General features: G+C 36.4%; 1 protein-coding gene across 2 annotated transcripts in view; it reads left to right on the forward strand.

Moving 5' to 3' along the window:
• ADCY7 (adenylate cyclase 7) overlaps positions 1-14088 on the forward strand; it is a 66601-nt gene extending 52513 nt beyond the window's left edge. For both annotated transcript variants that reach the window (XM_074839371.1, XM_074839370.1), the window contains exons 17-28: positions 682-766; positions 2382-2519; positions 3718-3780; positions 4371-4409; positions 5858-6021; positions 7296-7377; positions 7949-8104; positions 8810-8956; positions 9398-9505; positions 10319-10433; positions 11039-11163; positions 11276-14088. In XM_074839371.1, coding sequence (XP_074695472.1) covers positions 682-766; positions 2382-2519; positions 3718-3780; positions 4371-4409; positions 5858-6021; positions 7296-7377; positions 7949-8104; positions 8810-8956; positions 9398-9505; positions 10319-10433; positions 11039-11163; positions 11276-11422 — 1369 coding nt within the window. In that variant the 3' untranslated portion in view covers positions 11423-14088. The remainder of the gene's footprint in view (positions 1-681; positions 767-2381; positions 2520-3717; positions 3781-4370; positions 4410-5857; positions 6022-7295; positions 7378-7948; positions 8105-8809; positions 8957-9397; positions 9506-10318; positions 10434-11038; positions 11164-11275) is intronic.
• Positions 14089-14994: the final 906 nt, after the last annotated feature.

Here is a 14994-nt window from a genome sequence, read left to right on the forward strand (position 1 = left end):
TAGCTAAAGTGAAACTCATGTGCATGAAACTTTTTAAAGTCTTCTGGAGTTCTTGAGGGTTTACATTTAAGAAACGTAACACCTTTTAGGACTAATTTACCCCTTAATAAAGGAGTGCATTCACATTGTTGGTATGAGAGCCTAGATATCAGTATGAAAATAAAATAGAAATATTTCTTTAATATTGTGTTTGCTTAGTACACACAGGGAGATGATCAGTTAAGTGAGAAATACTATTTTATAGGAATAGTTGGCTGTAAGCATTGAGTGAGCAATAGAAAAATGGGATTAGCTGGTTAAAATGTGCTCAGTGATCCTTTTGTCTGTAGAGATACAGGGAGGGAACTTTGAGCTTGTTCTCATACTTCCAAGAAAGCAAATGTTTGATAATTCTGAAGTTTATGGCCTATTTGTTTTTCATGACTGTTGCAGTGCAATTTCCATGTGGTTTATGCATGGGGTAGTGGTTCAGGCTGTCAGTGAGTAGTAGAGTATCTTAAAGTAGTATTTGTGCAACAGAGCAACAGTAACCTGTGCAATGTTATGGTCATCCAGTGCTATTAGAAGAAAAAACTATATTTAAATTTAGAGAGCCACTGTTAGCAAACATTAGTCTGAATTGTGGTTTGAAAATTTTTTTCATTTAACACTGGTTTGTTTAATGCTTTCTCTTCTGTTTAGAACTGCAAAACTAGGAATTTCCTTTGGCATTGTTGCAGTCATCATTGTTCTTATTTTGCTTGTGTGCTTTGCTGAGAAGTTTATGGTAAGTTTATTTAAATAAAAAGCTTGCTGTTTTCAAAAGTGGGTGGATATAATTCGACAGCTTCGTTGATCTTTTAGGATGATGAGTTAAGCTGTTTATTTCAGGAGTTACAGGAGCCTTGAACCTTATTTTACCAGAAAATTTAATTGCCTGAGATAGATTTTCATGTCTGAAAATTCTCACTGTAATTCAGAATTATTTAGGTGCCAGAATAGATGGGTAGGGGGGAGTAGGAAGATACTAAGACTTGCTAAGTGGGGTTGGGTTTTTTAAATTTATTTTTATGTTTGTCCTTAAAAGGAATTTTGATTGTAAACCCTGATATTTTCTATACTGGAAACAATATTAAAAGCAAAATAAGTTTGAATGCAAGGTTAGTTTTCATAATTGTTTATAAAGTCACATGAAAATTACAAACATGAATAATTTATTGACAACAATTTCATAGCTGTTAGAATTCCAAATACACCATTACATCAGTTAGGACACATTACATTTGTAGTTCCTTTTTCTTTGCATTATTAAGTGTATGCAATTACTGTTAAAAAAAATATAGTGACATAGAGTTCAATGATAAAAAAAAAAAAAAAAAAAAATCCTTCTCCAGTCCCAGAACTGTCTGAAGGCAGGGGTGGGAGAAGGAAGGGATTTAAGAGAGTTTCTTACACTCACCAAATCTATGTTGTGCCAGACCAAGGGTGAGAGGGGATTCGGAAGTTCTGTTGAGGACATGACATCATCATTCCATTGCAGAGTGGTCATGGTGGTCTTCCTGGAAAACTGCCGCAGGAAGAAATGGTCTCTCACAGAGCCAGGTTCAAGTTGTGTGAAAGGGAAAGGAAAAAAAAAATTGCGCTCTGTACATGGGATAAAGTCTTATGATTAATTTAAAAGTACAGTTAGATAGCATGTATGGATTTTATGTTTGTATGGTGTTTCTATATATATGAGTGGATAGATTTTTATATATTTTTATATATGTGTGTCTATGTAGAGGGAGAGAGGTGTGTGTATATGTATGCACGTATAGTTTCTACACATGTAAAAACACATGCAGAAGAGAAAAAGAAAATTCCAAGATTGCAATTGCATCAGACTTGAACTTTAGGCTGGGAGTGTTTTGGTATAGCATCGCTGAATAGTGCTTCCCATCGTTAAAAGTATATGCTTGACTAGATGTTTTTCTCTACAGCAACAAATGGAGAATATAAGAGTGGCAAGAAAGGGGACTGTGATTTCAGTTTAGTAATCTGAAAATGTACTTCCAAATACAATATTATAGATCTATAACTAAAAAGTACAACATAGGTTATCACTATATTTTTAGTAACGTTTCTCTAGAACTTCCAATCAGATCATTTTGTATTTTTAAAGCAGAAATTCAGAAAATTTTAGCACCTTGCCTCTTTGAAATAAGGAAGCATTATCTCTATTTTCAGTTGTGGAAAGACATTAGGTGTTTAATCTGAATGACTAGATTCAGAGTTCTACAGTAGGATTCCAATGAAGACTCTTGACACTCCTGCAGAGAAAAAGTATTTTCTATTTAGAAATATTTCTTCACATGTATCAAAGTGTTATCCATGTTACTGATATAAACTAATTTTGTTTACAGAAGTGTTGCTCAGAACAGTGGCCTTTCCTACGCCGTCTTTGTGCTATCTCAGAAAAGGTGGAAACAATGCCTTTACTTAGGCTTCCTTTAGCAGTCATCACTATAGGTGCCTTGCTGGTTATAGCCATTTTTAATTTGGTAAGTGTAATCGCATTATCTTCATTCGGTGAATTTACTGTAACATTGACAGTTTAAGTAACTTCCTTTATTCTTTTCATCAATACTGTGCTTTTTGCTGCTTTTTCTAATGTCTGATTCACGAGTTGATTTATGCAAGGATAATGCACGATGTCATGTAAAAGCATTAAAAGTAAAAACTCCCAGTTTGTAGAACTAAAAGTACATGTGATAGACTTGAGTTCTAGTTTACACCATCTTTCCTTGCTTTCAAGTTGTCATTTATAATTACTTTGGACTGTAATCCTCATCACTAAGATGGTCTTCCTTTTTTCTTAATGCAAGTTTAAATGTTTGGCTGTAGCAGGTAGAAGTTATTAAGCAGTTTATTGTGCTGTTTGCACTAGCGAGTAATAGTGCAGATGGGGAAAGGGAGAATATAGCTTGGCTCTCTTCTAAAACCAAAGACGTTGGGGGTAGTTGCTGCTAGACTAAGATGCAAATGGCGTCTGTCTTTTAACTTTAGTTTGAGTGTTGTATTGCACCTGCAGTACATAACATTTGCAAATAGCTCTGTGGAATAACCTCATGCTCAAGGCCACTCTGCTGTGTTTTTTTTAAACAAGCTTTATGTGACACATGATGTTAACAGTTAAAGCTATCTGATAGCTAGCTACTAAAAGTGTTGTCCTCTGATCCCACGTGCTTGGTCTGCCATTATTCTGATTCCACGGGGAGTTTATTCTGAAAGCTATACTGCAGAAAATGCTTAATTTTCTTTTGTAGGGTTGTTTTTCTGCTGGCTTAGGTCCTTGAATTGACTCACAGTGGTGTCATGTGAACACCACCAGAGACAGCCTAACAGGAAGGAGGAACAGCAGCTGTGAAACTGAGGGGTGAGACAGAACCACATGTTTGTGCCAGTTAGCTGTCAGATTAGCATAGCCATAACATGCAACTTTACCCAAAATTTAAAAATAAGTAAGGAAATACTTGACAGTTTTAACCCTCTTGCACCTTGTGTGTGCATGTATGTTTAGTACAACTATATGGGATATCATTGTATTTCAACATTTATATTGCAGTAGCACTGAAAGGGCAACCAGATCAGGACTCATTGTATACTATATGGAGAAAAAACTTAAAATTAGTGACTACATGCTAACTAGTTTCTATGGTGGTTTTGTTGCTGTTTTTTTTTTTTCCCCAATAAATCAAGACTACTGAAAAGAACAAACCTGCAAACTTTACTGGATCTAATGACCTGTGTGCTGCCACCTATGTGAGTACTGTCTTAACTTGTAAGATTAAAATGAAATGAGTCATGGATGGTGTGTATAATATAGATGGATGGCAGCATTTTGATATGTTTTTATAAAGATAGAATATTTAAATCATTGAACACAAAGACTTACTCATGCCACAAGGCAGTTCTAGGGATATTTTCTATCATTAGCTATGGATTTACTGTGCCTCTTTTAGGGATTTTGAAAAGTCTGGAGTACTTGTGGATAAAGCTGAAGTCTTGGCTTATTTTGGTTACTCAGCACCTTTGACAGGTGTTCTCTAGCATTTCTGTAAGGATAGATTCAGCACTTAACTAATGACACAAAAGGATTATTTGGGAGGGTTTCGCTTTTTATCTCTTTAATCCCAAAGTAGCGTTCTGTTTTGAGATCATCCAAATGTTTGGGATGCTCCTTTGTCACCTGGCTGCCCCTTTAGATGATGGACATGTTTTTGAACAGTGCACAGCAGGTTGTGTGAGGACCGTTTCATTCAAGTCCTTATGGCAAATGATAAGTTACATATATATATAATGCACACTGTACTCATCTGGTAATTTTCTGTTCTTGCATGTCTGTAAATCAGCCTTTTGGAAACACAACTCAATCCTGCATTGAGGAAACTGTAAGTAGTGAATACATGTTACTTTAAAACCCAGATCTTTGAATTTTGTTTATAATATTGACAATTGGCAGGATCTGTTGCTGTATAAAACACAGCTTTTTTTAAGTAACTGACAGCAGAAAAGTTCTTCATGAAATCAAGATGTTTCAGGTGCTGTTGCTGTGCTACATGATGTATGACATTGCAATTTTTTGACATTTCAGACTTAAAAGTAGATCTAAAACTGAGGAAAAAGCAGAAGAACAGGATGATGATTGTGTTTGAGAAATGAAAGCTGTACTTGCCAGTGTCCCAGTAAAGTATCTTGATAGAGTGAAAGGGTTTAAATGGCCAACAGATCTGTGTCAGTGTTCTCGACATAGCGGTTTCTTTTTCAGAGGTTTGGCTTCAGGGCTGTAACTATGAGTGTTCGTTACCTTTTGGAGGTTAGACTCAATGCCTTTAGGAGGACAGAGTTGGTATAGTTACTATATGTTACTATAATAACTATATGTAACTATAGTTACTATATGTTAGTATGTGGGCTCTGATCCTGAGTTGCCCCATAAATCGTTCTGGTTTCATTCACTTCAGCAGAAATGTTAACTGTTAGCTAATCTCCTAGATCTTTGTTAGGTCTGTGCTATTATGGGTGAAAAACTGTGCTTTGTACATAAAGAGAAATAAACTCTTGCGGAGCAGAAGCTGAGGTAATTTTGGAGTTGTTTGTAGTCTAAAGTATGCTAGCTCAGCATCTTATACCTCTGTGGGCGGCTGCAGGGAGCAATCCTGTCTGCGCAACGCACTTTGTACCACTTGACAGTTATAATGCTCCCAGCTGCACGCTGACCTTGGACACCTCTCCTGACCTGCGATTCCTTGGGGAATTTTTTCAGTAATTCCACTAGATAATGGCCCTAGCTTGATGATGGTTGTTAACATCAAAGTTCTTATGAAGCAGCTGTGTCTAAGGTAGGGTAACAGGTCACGGTCTTCACACGTTACAGGTGGGGAAGGTGGGAATGTAGTATCTGCTTAAGGTTACACTGTCAAAAAGAGGTCAGAAATAGGGCCAGAATGCTGGAGTTCCTCGTTCAGAGACTGTTCACTGGACTGTGATCTACTTTAGGTTAGTCGTGAACTTTAAATAATAATTGCTTGAATTAATAGCCTTCAGAAGATAAATTCTCAACACTTCATTTTTTTATCTGACACTGCTTATGTGGGTGTGATGCTTTTTGTTTAAATCTTTTTGTTTGTCTTTAACAAATTAAAAAAGTAACTAAGAAAGTATTAAGTTCAGGCTTCTAGTGCAATTAAAAATAAAGCTTTAAGTGTATTTAGCAAGTGATTGTAATTTATTCTATTTAAATTACAATGATCATGAACTTAGTATTTGCTCTGTTTTGAAAGTGTCTTAGGCATAAAGCCTGAATAATGCAACTGCTCTTTAAATTCTTCTTTTACAGTACTATGCTTACTGCTGCATATTGGGGTTCATTGCTTGCTCGGTATTTCTTCAAATGAGCTTCGAGCTCAAAGTTCTCCTCCTGTCCATTGCTGTGACTGTGTACCTCATCATTTTTAATACCCTTCAGCATAGAAACTTGAACTTCTATGGCAACAGTACCAGGTGCAGTGTAAAGTTTCTTATAATTGACAATAATATTTGATTAAAGGAGGTGTTATATTTTTGTACACTTACTGGAATATTGAAATATCAAAATCATGTAAGTCAGACGTTACAAACCTTCCTGTAAAGTTAATGACATGGAAATCATATTAGACCATACAACCTTTTTTCTTTTCTTTTCCTTTTTTTTTTTTTTAAAGAAACTGTGTGTGTTCTGAAAAATTCTGTAGTAAGGCTTCTGAGATCTCTGAAAGCTTAGCTTACATTAAAGACTAGGGGATAGAATATTAATCTCATAATAAGGTTGATCTTCTGTTAAACTATGAAGAAAAGTCTTGCTAAGAGTCTGATGCTCAAGCTCTGCTTGCGAGACATTGCTAGTCAGTAGGATAGTGAACTCTTCATTTACTTACCTTACTAACTGCACATATTTTGAAAAGTAACAGCAATTTACCTGATCTAATTGAATAAACTATAAAAATACTTAAAGAGAAATCATGTGGAAGGGTTTTACTTTTCATTTGTAGGTCTTTCTCAGATTCTCAGCATAGGTTTTTAGCTGAAGATTACGATAAATTTATTTTGCAGAGGCTAACTGTGAGCTGTCAGCACAGCTTTTTTTAAATCTTTTTTAAGCTGCCTAAATGAGCTCTTCATTTGGCCTCTTAATCCCAGGCTATTCATGAGAATTTAGTTTGATGCATTTGTGAACATTAATAGATGTGGTAAGACAGACTGATCTTACTATGAAATATGAGTGGCGTCTCAGATTTGTATGGAACCATATGTAGGTGTGATTTAATGGCTTTGTTTTAGCAATTCAGGTTTTTATTTGTTATCATCTTTCTACAAATAAGAAGGTTCCTTTTCCTACTTCAAGGTTTTGTTGGCTGTGTGTTTGTGGGGCAGTGTGGGGTGCAAAGCTGCAACTCAATGCGATGGAAATTAAGATGGCTGCATTAAGATAAAGGCATGTTTCCTTGAACATCGATACGGTAGCTATGTAACAAGGTTTCAGCACCCATTTTGTCATTACGTGAAATGCAGTTCATGTACTGAACGGAATGATAATCCTTTCTCGTTATTAGGATAGGACTGATAACCAGGCAGCCACTGGCACAAATGAACAATGGCACTGGTGGTGTATGTCTGAATAAAGACACCCTCTTCTGCTGTGCTCTTCTTCCCCTTCCCTTCCCTGGCCCCCCCCATGCCTTAATCATGTCGATTTTCTTAGAGGATACAGATGACTTTGTATTGCTTTCTCTTTCCAGGCTTTTCATCAGAGAGCCAAGGATAACAACTAATTTGTATCTGGTTCTATTTTACATAACCCTAATTTTACTTGCAAAACAGGTATGTATTTAAAAAGCAATAGGTTAGTTCTTTTACTTGCAGCAAGTTGATTTACATAAAATGCAAAAGCATTGTTCATTGAAATTGTGCACTAAATTTTTATCTTTTTTTTTATATTCTTGTACTTAGTTGTAGATAATATACTTACTTGTACTTAGTTATAGATAATGCAAAAATTTTTACTGTGAAAAAGTGGGAAAATGTTTATATTTTTCAATAGTGTTTGCATTACAGAAGTCAGAACTTTTAAATTCTTCCAGTTTGGATTGATCTGTATTTATATGTCAGTATTCATTTTAAATCAAGGCAGTAGTTCAAGATAAAAATAATCACCACATTATTAAAATGTCATTTTGGTAAATACACCTGATGGTACCTAAATGGCATTCATTCATACTGACTGCTTCATATTTTCCTGACCTTCATTCTCAAAGCACATTTTTCATAACTATATAGGCTCAAAAGGCCTTGAAGAAACTTTATTGCTAACTACACTTTTTGAATAAATTAACTAATATTTTTCAGCGAGATATTATATGGATTTAATTTATTGTACTTGGTCCCTTTGCAGATTGACTATTACTGTCGACTGGATTGTCTGTGGAAGAATAAGTTTAAAAAAGAACATGAACAGTTTGAAACGATGGAGAATGTTAACAGGCTTTTGCTGGAAAATGTACTTCCAGCACACGTTGCTGCATATTTCATTGGTGAAAAACGAAATGAGGTATGTTTAATCTCTACTATGTGAAGGACAGTAAATTGTAATTCTGAGACATAGAATGTCATGCTAACAAGCACACAGAAGACTATAAGGTTCTGCACTCTTTGCTTCTTGTTTGTACTCCCAAGACCTTTGTAAAACCAAGAATCTGCTATCCAGATGGCCTCAAAAAAATGCAAACTTTTATTGTCACTCTCTGAAATCTGTTTTCAGAATTGGTAGTTCGGCTTCAGGACACAATTTGAGTTTGGCAAATATTTAAAAAGGATTTCCTGCTTTCCAAAGACCATATTTTACCAGAGAAGATAGGCCTTCTTTTTAAAGAAGTTAGTTGAAGAACAGATGGTAACAACTTCAGTCAGAAGTTAACCGATAATGATTTATTTTTTTTTAAGACATCCATCTTACTCTGCTGGCATGTCATCAGAATAAATATTGCTGATTTTACACTCATGGTAAGTGTCAGAAGACTGGCACTGTCCAGAATAGATGAGAATCTTTAATATACGTAGATATCTCAGTTTTTCTTTAGGGCAAATCAACTTTGTTAATGTTTCTGATAAAATAACAGATGCCCACTGTAAAGTACTGCAGTTGACTTCACAGGAAAACTAATTTGATTACTGGTTACAAACAATAATCATAGTTTTGAATACCAGTGGTGAAAGGTGACTGCTGACAACGTGTGACTATGTTGTTTTCCTGTAGGACTGGTACCATCAATCTTATGACTGTGTCTGTGTCATGTTTGCATCGGTACCGGATTTTAAGGTGTTTTATACTGAATGTGATGTCAATAAAGAAGGCCTGGAATGCTTGCGGCTGTTAAATGAAATCATTGCTGATTTTGATGAGGTAATTAGGCTTCTGGCAAAAATGGACTGGATTACATATTTACTGCAAAATAAAATGTTTCACTAGATCTTTGAGCATGGCGGGGGGGGGGGAAGGCTGTTAAACTGAACTAGTATTCTGACTTAAGCCTTGCAATCTTGAAAGATACATTCCCATCTCATGGGGTTTTTCAATTGCATTATCTAATGCATTAGTAGCATGGTTTGAAACTCCTGAATTTCAGGACTTCATTTCAGTACTTCGGTGCTTTTATTTCTCCTGTTTGCAGGTAGAGCAAAGCTGTGAAACTGATCCTCAGTACTTTATCTAACCTTCATGTGATTGATAATATTCCTAGAGATGTTTAATTCTTATTGCAGACAGTATAAGTTTTCTGGTTAAATCCCACAATGAAATATGGTATTAAAGTCTCAAGTTTCTATTTTCCTTCTCTTCAAACAGCTCTTGCTAAAACCTAAATTTAGTGGTGTTGAAAAAATAAAAACCATTGGAAGCACTTACATGGCAGCAGCTGGTCTCAGCGTTACTCCAGGCCAAGAGAACAACCAGGTACATTGTCTCTGAAATCTGTCTTTGGTATTCTCTGTGTACATTGGTTACACTCAAAGTAACAAAATGTAATGTGATAAAGTAAATCACCAAGAGTGACTTTCTGAAATGTGGGAAAAGGTGAGAGAAGTGTATTGTTTGTGTATTGTTTCCTCCTGAATTCACTATTTATCTCCTAGTTCAATTTTTTTTTTTCCTAAGCAGGTATTGTCTGTAACCCCAGCATACTTTTTACATCTTTAATCTTTGATTCCAGTAGCTTAACATTTCTAGATGCATAACAGAATAGCTCTAATAATAGGGAAGTCAAAGAATGGGCCAAAGAAAGGCCATCTCAGAACTGGACAGTAAGCTTTTTGTGATACCTGAGAACTGGCACGAAAAGAGGATCCTCAAGTGCCACATTAGATCTGAATCTGAAACTGTTTGTCACCCAGAAGAATTAAAACCAATTTCTGTACTCAGGCCTGCTTTCACTATAGGAGGTTTGTGTATGACTCTAGGATGCATGTATCTAACATATACAAAACATGTAAAATTAAATCTGGAATTCTGAAAGACAGACATAAATTCATTATAAAATTTAACCATATCATGCTTGTCACCTCATAGCCATTCCAATTGAATTTAATGTAGTTTTTAAAATCCATTTTGAATGTTTGTTGAACTGTGCAATTCTGCATAGTCACAGGGATGAGTGGACTCATCCTTATATACTTTATTCACTAATAGTACTGCTTTGGAATAGTAGCCTGACACAACCATCTGTGTTATAATTTGATCATTACTATGTGTGTGTTGTGAATTGCATAGGATAAGGAAAGACAGCATGCTCACATTGGGATTATGGTGGAATATGGAATTGCCTTGATGAGTAAACTGGATGGCATCAACCGACATTCCTTTAACAATTTCCGCTTACGTATTGGTAAGTTCAGTTTGTGAACAACATGAACCCTGCAGCTCCGTAAAAATTAAAAATGAGGTAGGATGACTTAGGTAAATTGCTGAGTGCTGTGGAGACCTTCTTGACACTGAACACAGTATTTGGATGAATATAAAATGCTGGATAGCTGGAAGTAGTATTGTCTAGTCCAGTTTTTTTAATATGCCAAGCTCCTTCGTGGATGGGCTTTTCTAATCCCTGGAGGGAGCAGCTGGATGAGTTTGGAGAAGATTAAAAGGCGCATGAAGAGTGAAGTACCCTGTTATCACCTGTTGACTAATTGTCATTATACAAATGTTTATTTCTATATACCAGAAGTAGAAAAGGAAGAATTTAGCTTGGTATGAACTTTGCCCTAGCTCTTTCTTGGACTTACCATTTTACAGTGAAAGAGTCACTTCACATCTCTTGAGCCTCAGGACTAGTATTTCTAGAACAATGGTAATACGGATTGCTAGAAAAGCGTTGCAGGGTTAAGTTCTGGGGGTTTTTTTCCCCCTGAAGCTCATGACTTACAGCCTATAATGAAGGTCGATATCCCATAACTTTCTGCTTCAGTTGTGACACCTGCTTTTGTTTATGCTAAGGGATAAATCATGGCCCTGTGATTGCTGGTGTGATTGGAGCCCGGAAACCTCAGTACGACATTTGGGGCAACACTGTTAATGTGGCTAGCCGAATGGAGAGCACGGGGGAACTGGGGAAAATCCAGGTAAACAGATCAGCCTTGGCATGTCTAAGAAATTATTTCTAATTGGTTATGGATTTTTAAAAAATGTGAATACTCAGAAGAATTTCATCAGAGTTTCTAATTCTTTTCAAAGGTTACAGAAGAAACAAGTAAGATACTGCAGGAGTTGGGATATTCATGTGAATGTAGAGGACTCATTAATGTCAAAGGCAAGGGAGAACTGAGGACTTACTTTGTTTGCACTGAGACTGCCAAATTCCAAGGTATGGGACTGAACTGAGGCTACAATGATGTTAATCAAAATAGACTTAGAACTGCCTCCCTTCTGTGAAGACTTAGAATTTCCCTCCTTATGTGAAGGACTTTATTCTAAAAACATATATACTATTCCTATTTCTTCAACATCTCAAGATGAGAGAATTTTTTTTTTTTGAAAGAAGTTCTGAAAAGTTCCTAGAAGACGTGCAACAACCAGTCTGAAAAAGACTACCTTTTCCTGAAATTATTTGAGGATTTGTCTGGAGTTGCCATGGGGCATTTTCAGTTAGTTCCTCCTTACCTGCACTGTGGGAGTCTTAACAGCTCCAGTAACAACACATGTGGATGCACTGCAGAACTCGTTACCACGTTAAAACATTCCGCTGTGTCATTCTCTGACACACACCTGCCTACAGTATTGCCTTTGTCACAGACATGCGAGATGATACTCTGGACACTGCGTATCCCGCTTTAACGCTGAACAGACTTCACAGCAGAAGACAGCTGAATAATGGAAAGAGGAACGCAAGTAAACTCAAATATATCATTTGATAATTGTGCTGAGCTCCTTTGGAAAAAAAACATTAATTGCACAGTATCAGGTCACTTTTTTGTTACCTTCCCCTCCTCCATAAGTACCCTGTATTACACAAATGTTTTCATGACCAACAGCTGTTCAGAAATAACTTTAATCTAGTTCAGAGGTTTGTTATATTACATGTTCTCACATTTTAAACAGTCACATTAGAGAATGCCTTTAATATTTGGGCTTTAAATTTCAAAAAGTATCTGATCCTGATCCTGAGGAGCACCGAGCACCTGCAGTTTTTCCTGCATGCTTGGTTAGATGAGCTCTGATAACAGCTGGTTTTGCTGCACCAGGCAGGAATTCTGCATGCTGACTGCATTCTTGAAGGCACTTATGGAAGAAAAAATTATCTGTTTTGAATTGTTTGAAGAACAGAACTAATAAGATAGTATTAGAAACAGTAGCAGATACTGTATAAACTACTGCATCTGAGGTGGGGTTTGGGGTTTTTTTCTGTTCTTGTTTCTTCAATTTGACTAGCCACTGGCTGGTTTATATACCTTTTAAAGGCAATGCAGTTTATGAAACAAATTGGGTTTGAAAGTTACAAAATGATGTATGGAGAAGATATATTGATAATGGAATACTCATGTTTCAGCAGAGCCTCATACTGAAAGAGTGTAGAGCATTAGTAAGATGATCACAGAAATTGACTTGCTGTAACTTAGTTTGTAAAGTTTTTAAGCTGTTAATGGCTTTTGCTAATTTCTAAATTAGCATTTTTCTACTTTCTGCAGTCACTTAATCTTTGGTGGAGATGATAGTGTTTTCTAAGGCTAACATCTTACGCACTGTGTATTAACTTAAAGATGGATTTCCCCCACCCCCAATACAGCACATGTAGTATGACTAAACAGCACAGTGATTAATGAGTTCAACATCGGTTTTGTTAAGCCTTACTCTTCTACAAACAAAGCAGCATTTACTAATATTTCTGGGTTTAGTACTAAACCATACTGGAGAAGTGTTTAACAAGCAGTCCTATGCACCACTGCTTTCTAATTACTGTGTAATTTCTTTAGAAGATGAAGTGACCATGTTTCAAGACAGGAACAAATCTAAATATCGTCCAACTGTGGATTAAAAATTGTGCTTATAGCCTTTGTCAATTTGGTAGGTCAAAACTGTGTGTAGTAAGTCTCCAACACAAAATAGCACATTAGAAAACCTTAGTTTGAGGTTGTCTGGTTCACGTATGGACTCTGCTGAAGAAGGAAGTTTCATACTCGGTGTCTTGTTAGTATAAGGTCAGAGTTGTAGTTGAATAAACTTTCAAGCAGCTTTTGCTACTCTTGTATGTTGTATATGTGCTCAGCAAGTATTTGTTTTGAGATATTTATTTATTGTTTTATAAGGACCATGCATGTGTCAGAGGCTCCTTTCAGCAGTCTTTGATGGCATGTTAGGTAAAGCAACTCTTTGCCTCATGAATATATTTCGAAAAGTGCATTATGCCTATAGATAGAGCTGGCTCTGGAGTGTTTCTGTTCACAGACCTAGTAGAATGTAGATGTAAGTTATCTATGGAAGAAAATTCGCTGTCTGTAACAGCATTTTGAAATGCTTTTGTTTACATTATATTGCCTGTCAGGCTAGTAACTTGCTTGGGTGTAACTTCAACTTAACCTCATTTATAGAAGTGGTAAAAAGAGCAGTAGCTTTCAAACTGGAAGAAGCAGGTTTTAAAAGGCCATTATGCACTTCCAGTGCTCACTCCATGTTGGTGTCCTGTGCAAGGCACACTTGGAGAAGTTAGAAACTGCGTAATGAAAAAGGGGTTGTATCTGAGGATGACTTTGATTTCTCATCAGAACTGGAACTGTATAATAGGAGAGCTACATTCAACCACAGAAAAAGCTCAATTTAAGAAGCAACTGTATTTAAAGAATGGTTTTCAGCAGTCCTTTTGAGAGCGAACTGTGAAATTTATGATTGAGGAAATAACCTTGTTAGAAAAATCTTCCTTACAGCATTATTGTTTTCTTAGAACTGAAAAAATGGCACTGTATCTAATTTGAAGAGCTAATAATGTCTTGAATTAGCAATCTATTTTAAAGAACAAAATTGGTTTTTACCATTAAATAAAAAACTTCCTGAAACTTGTCTGGTTTTGCAATTATTTTGATGATTCCCATGAAAAGGTGTACCTCTTATACCCCTATAGAGGTAATGAGATTGTTTTTACTCATAAACACAATGTATTTTTTTTTAAATTTGTGTAAGTAGAAAATACCTAGAGTGACATACTTGTGTTCAACAGATAAAGAATAATTCCAATACTCAGTCTTCTGTCCTCTGTGGCCTCCCACGCTGTATGAAAGGTGATGGGAAATGAGACGCTGCAGTGTGAGCCAGTAATGATTTGGCTGGCACGGCTGTTGTGCGTCTTGTCTTCTCTTGTAGCATGAAAATGTCTTAAATATTAATGGAAAAATTAATTCCCTGGAGCAGTATTTCAGCTGCGATTACCTAGAACTGTGAAAAAATTCTAGTGGTGACTTTATTAAGAACTATTCTGGGACAACTGAAACTACTGGAGAAAAATCCAGGTTGACGGGTCAACCTTTCTGGAATGAATTTTAAGAATTATGTAAGTTTAAAAATAATTAAACACTTCTGGAACTGTTTTTAGACAGGAGGAAGGGAGTGTAAAAAAGATGTTGGCCATAAGATTGGGATTAGAGGGTGGAATTCATGATTATGCTTTGCCTTTAAGCTACTTCTTAGTTCAATTCCATGCCAGCACACTAATCAGAGGGAGCCGAAACACCGCGTGTCTTTCCTGTTCGGGTCCAAGGTTATACTGGAACCAGGGGGTAAAAAGGAGCACCATTTTAAAAATAATTAAGAAATGCCTGTGGTAGAACCTATGTATAGTCGTGTGTGAGTGTGTGAAAGTGACAGACAAGCACAGGGCAGAGCCTCCATGTCCAGGAGTCACCGGCTCCATGTGTGATACTGCAGAGGTGCTCGAAAGCTGTAGTGGCAGCTGCTTGGGCTGCAGG

This window comes from Strix aluco, chromosome 14 (genome assembly GCF_031877795.1).
Source record: "Strix aluco isolate bStrAlu1 chromosome 14, bStrAlu1.hap1, whole genome shotgun sequence".
NCBI classification, from domain to species: Eukaryota; Metazoa; Chordata; class Aves; order Strigiformes; family Strigidae; genus Strix; species Strix aluco.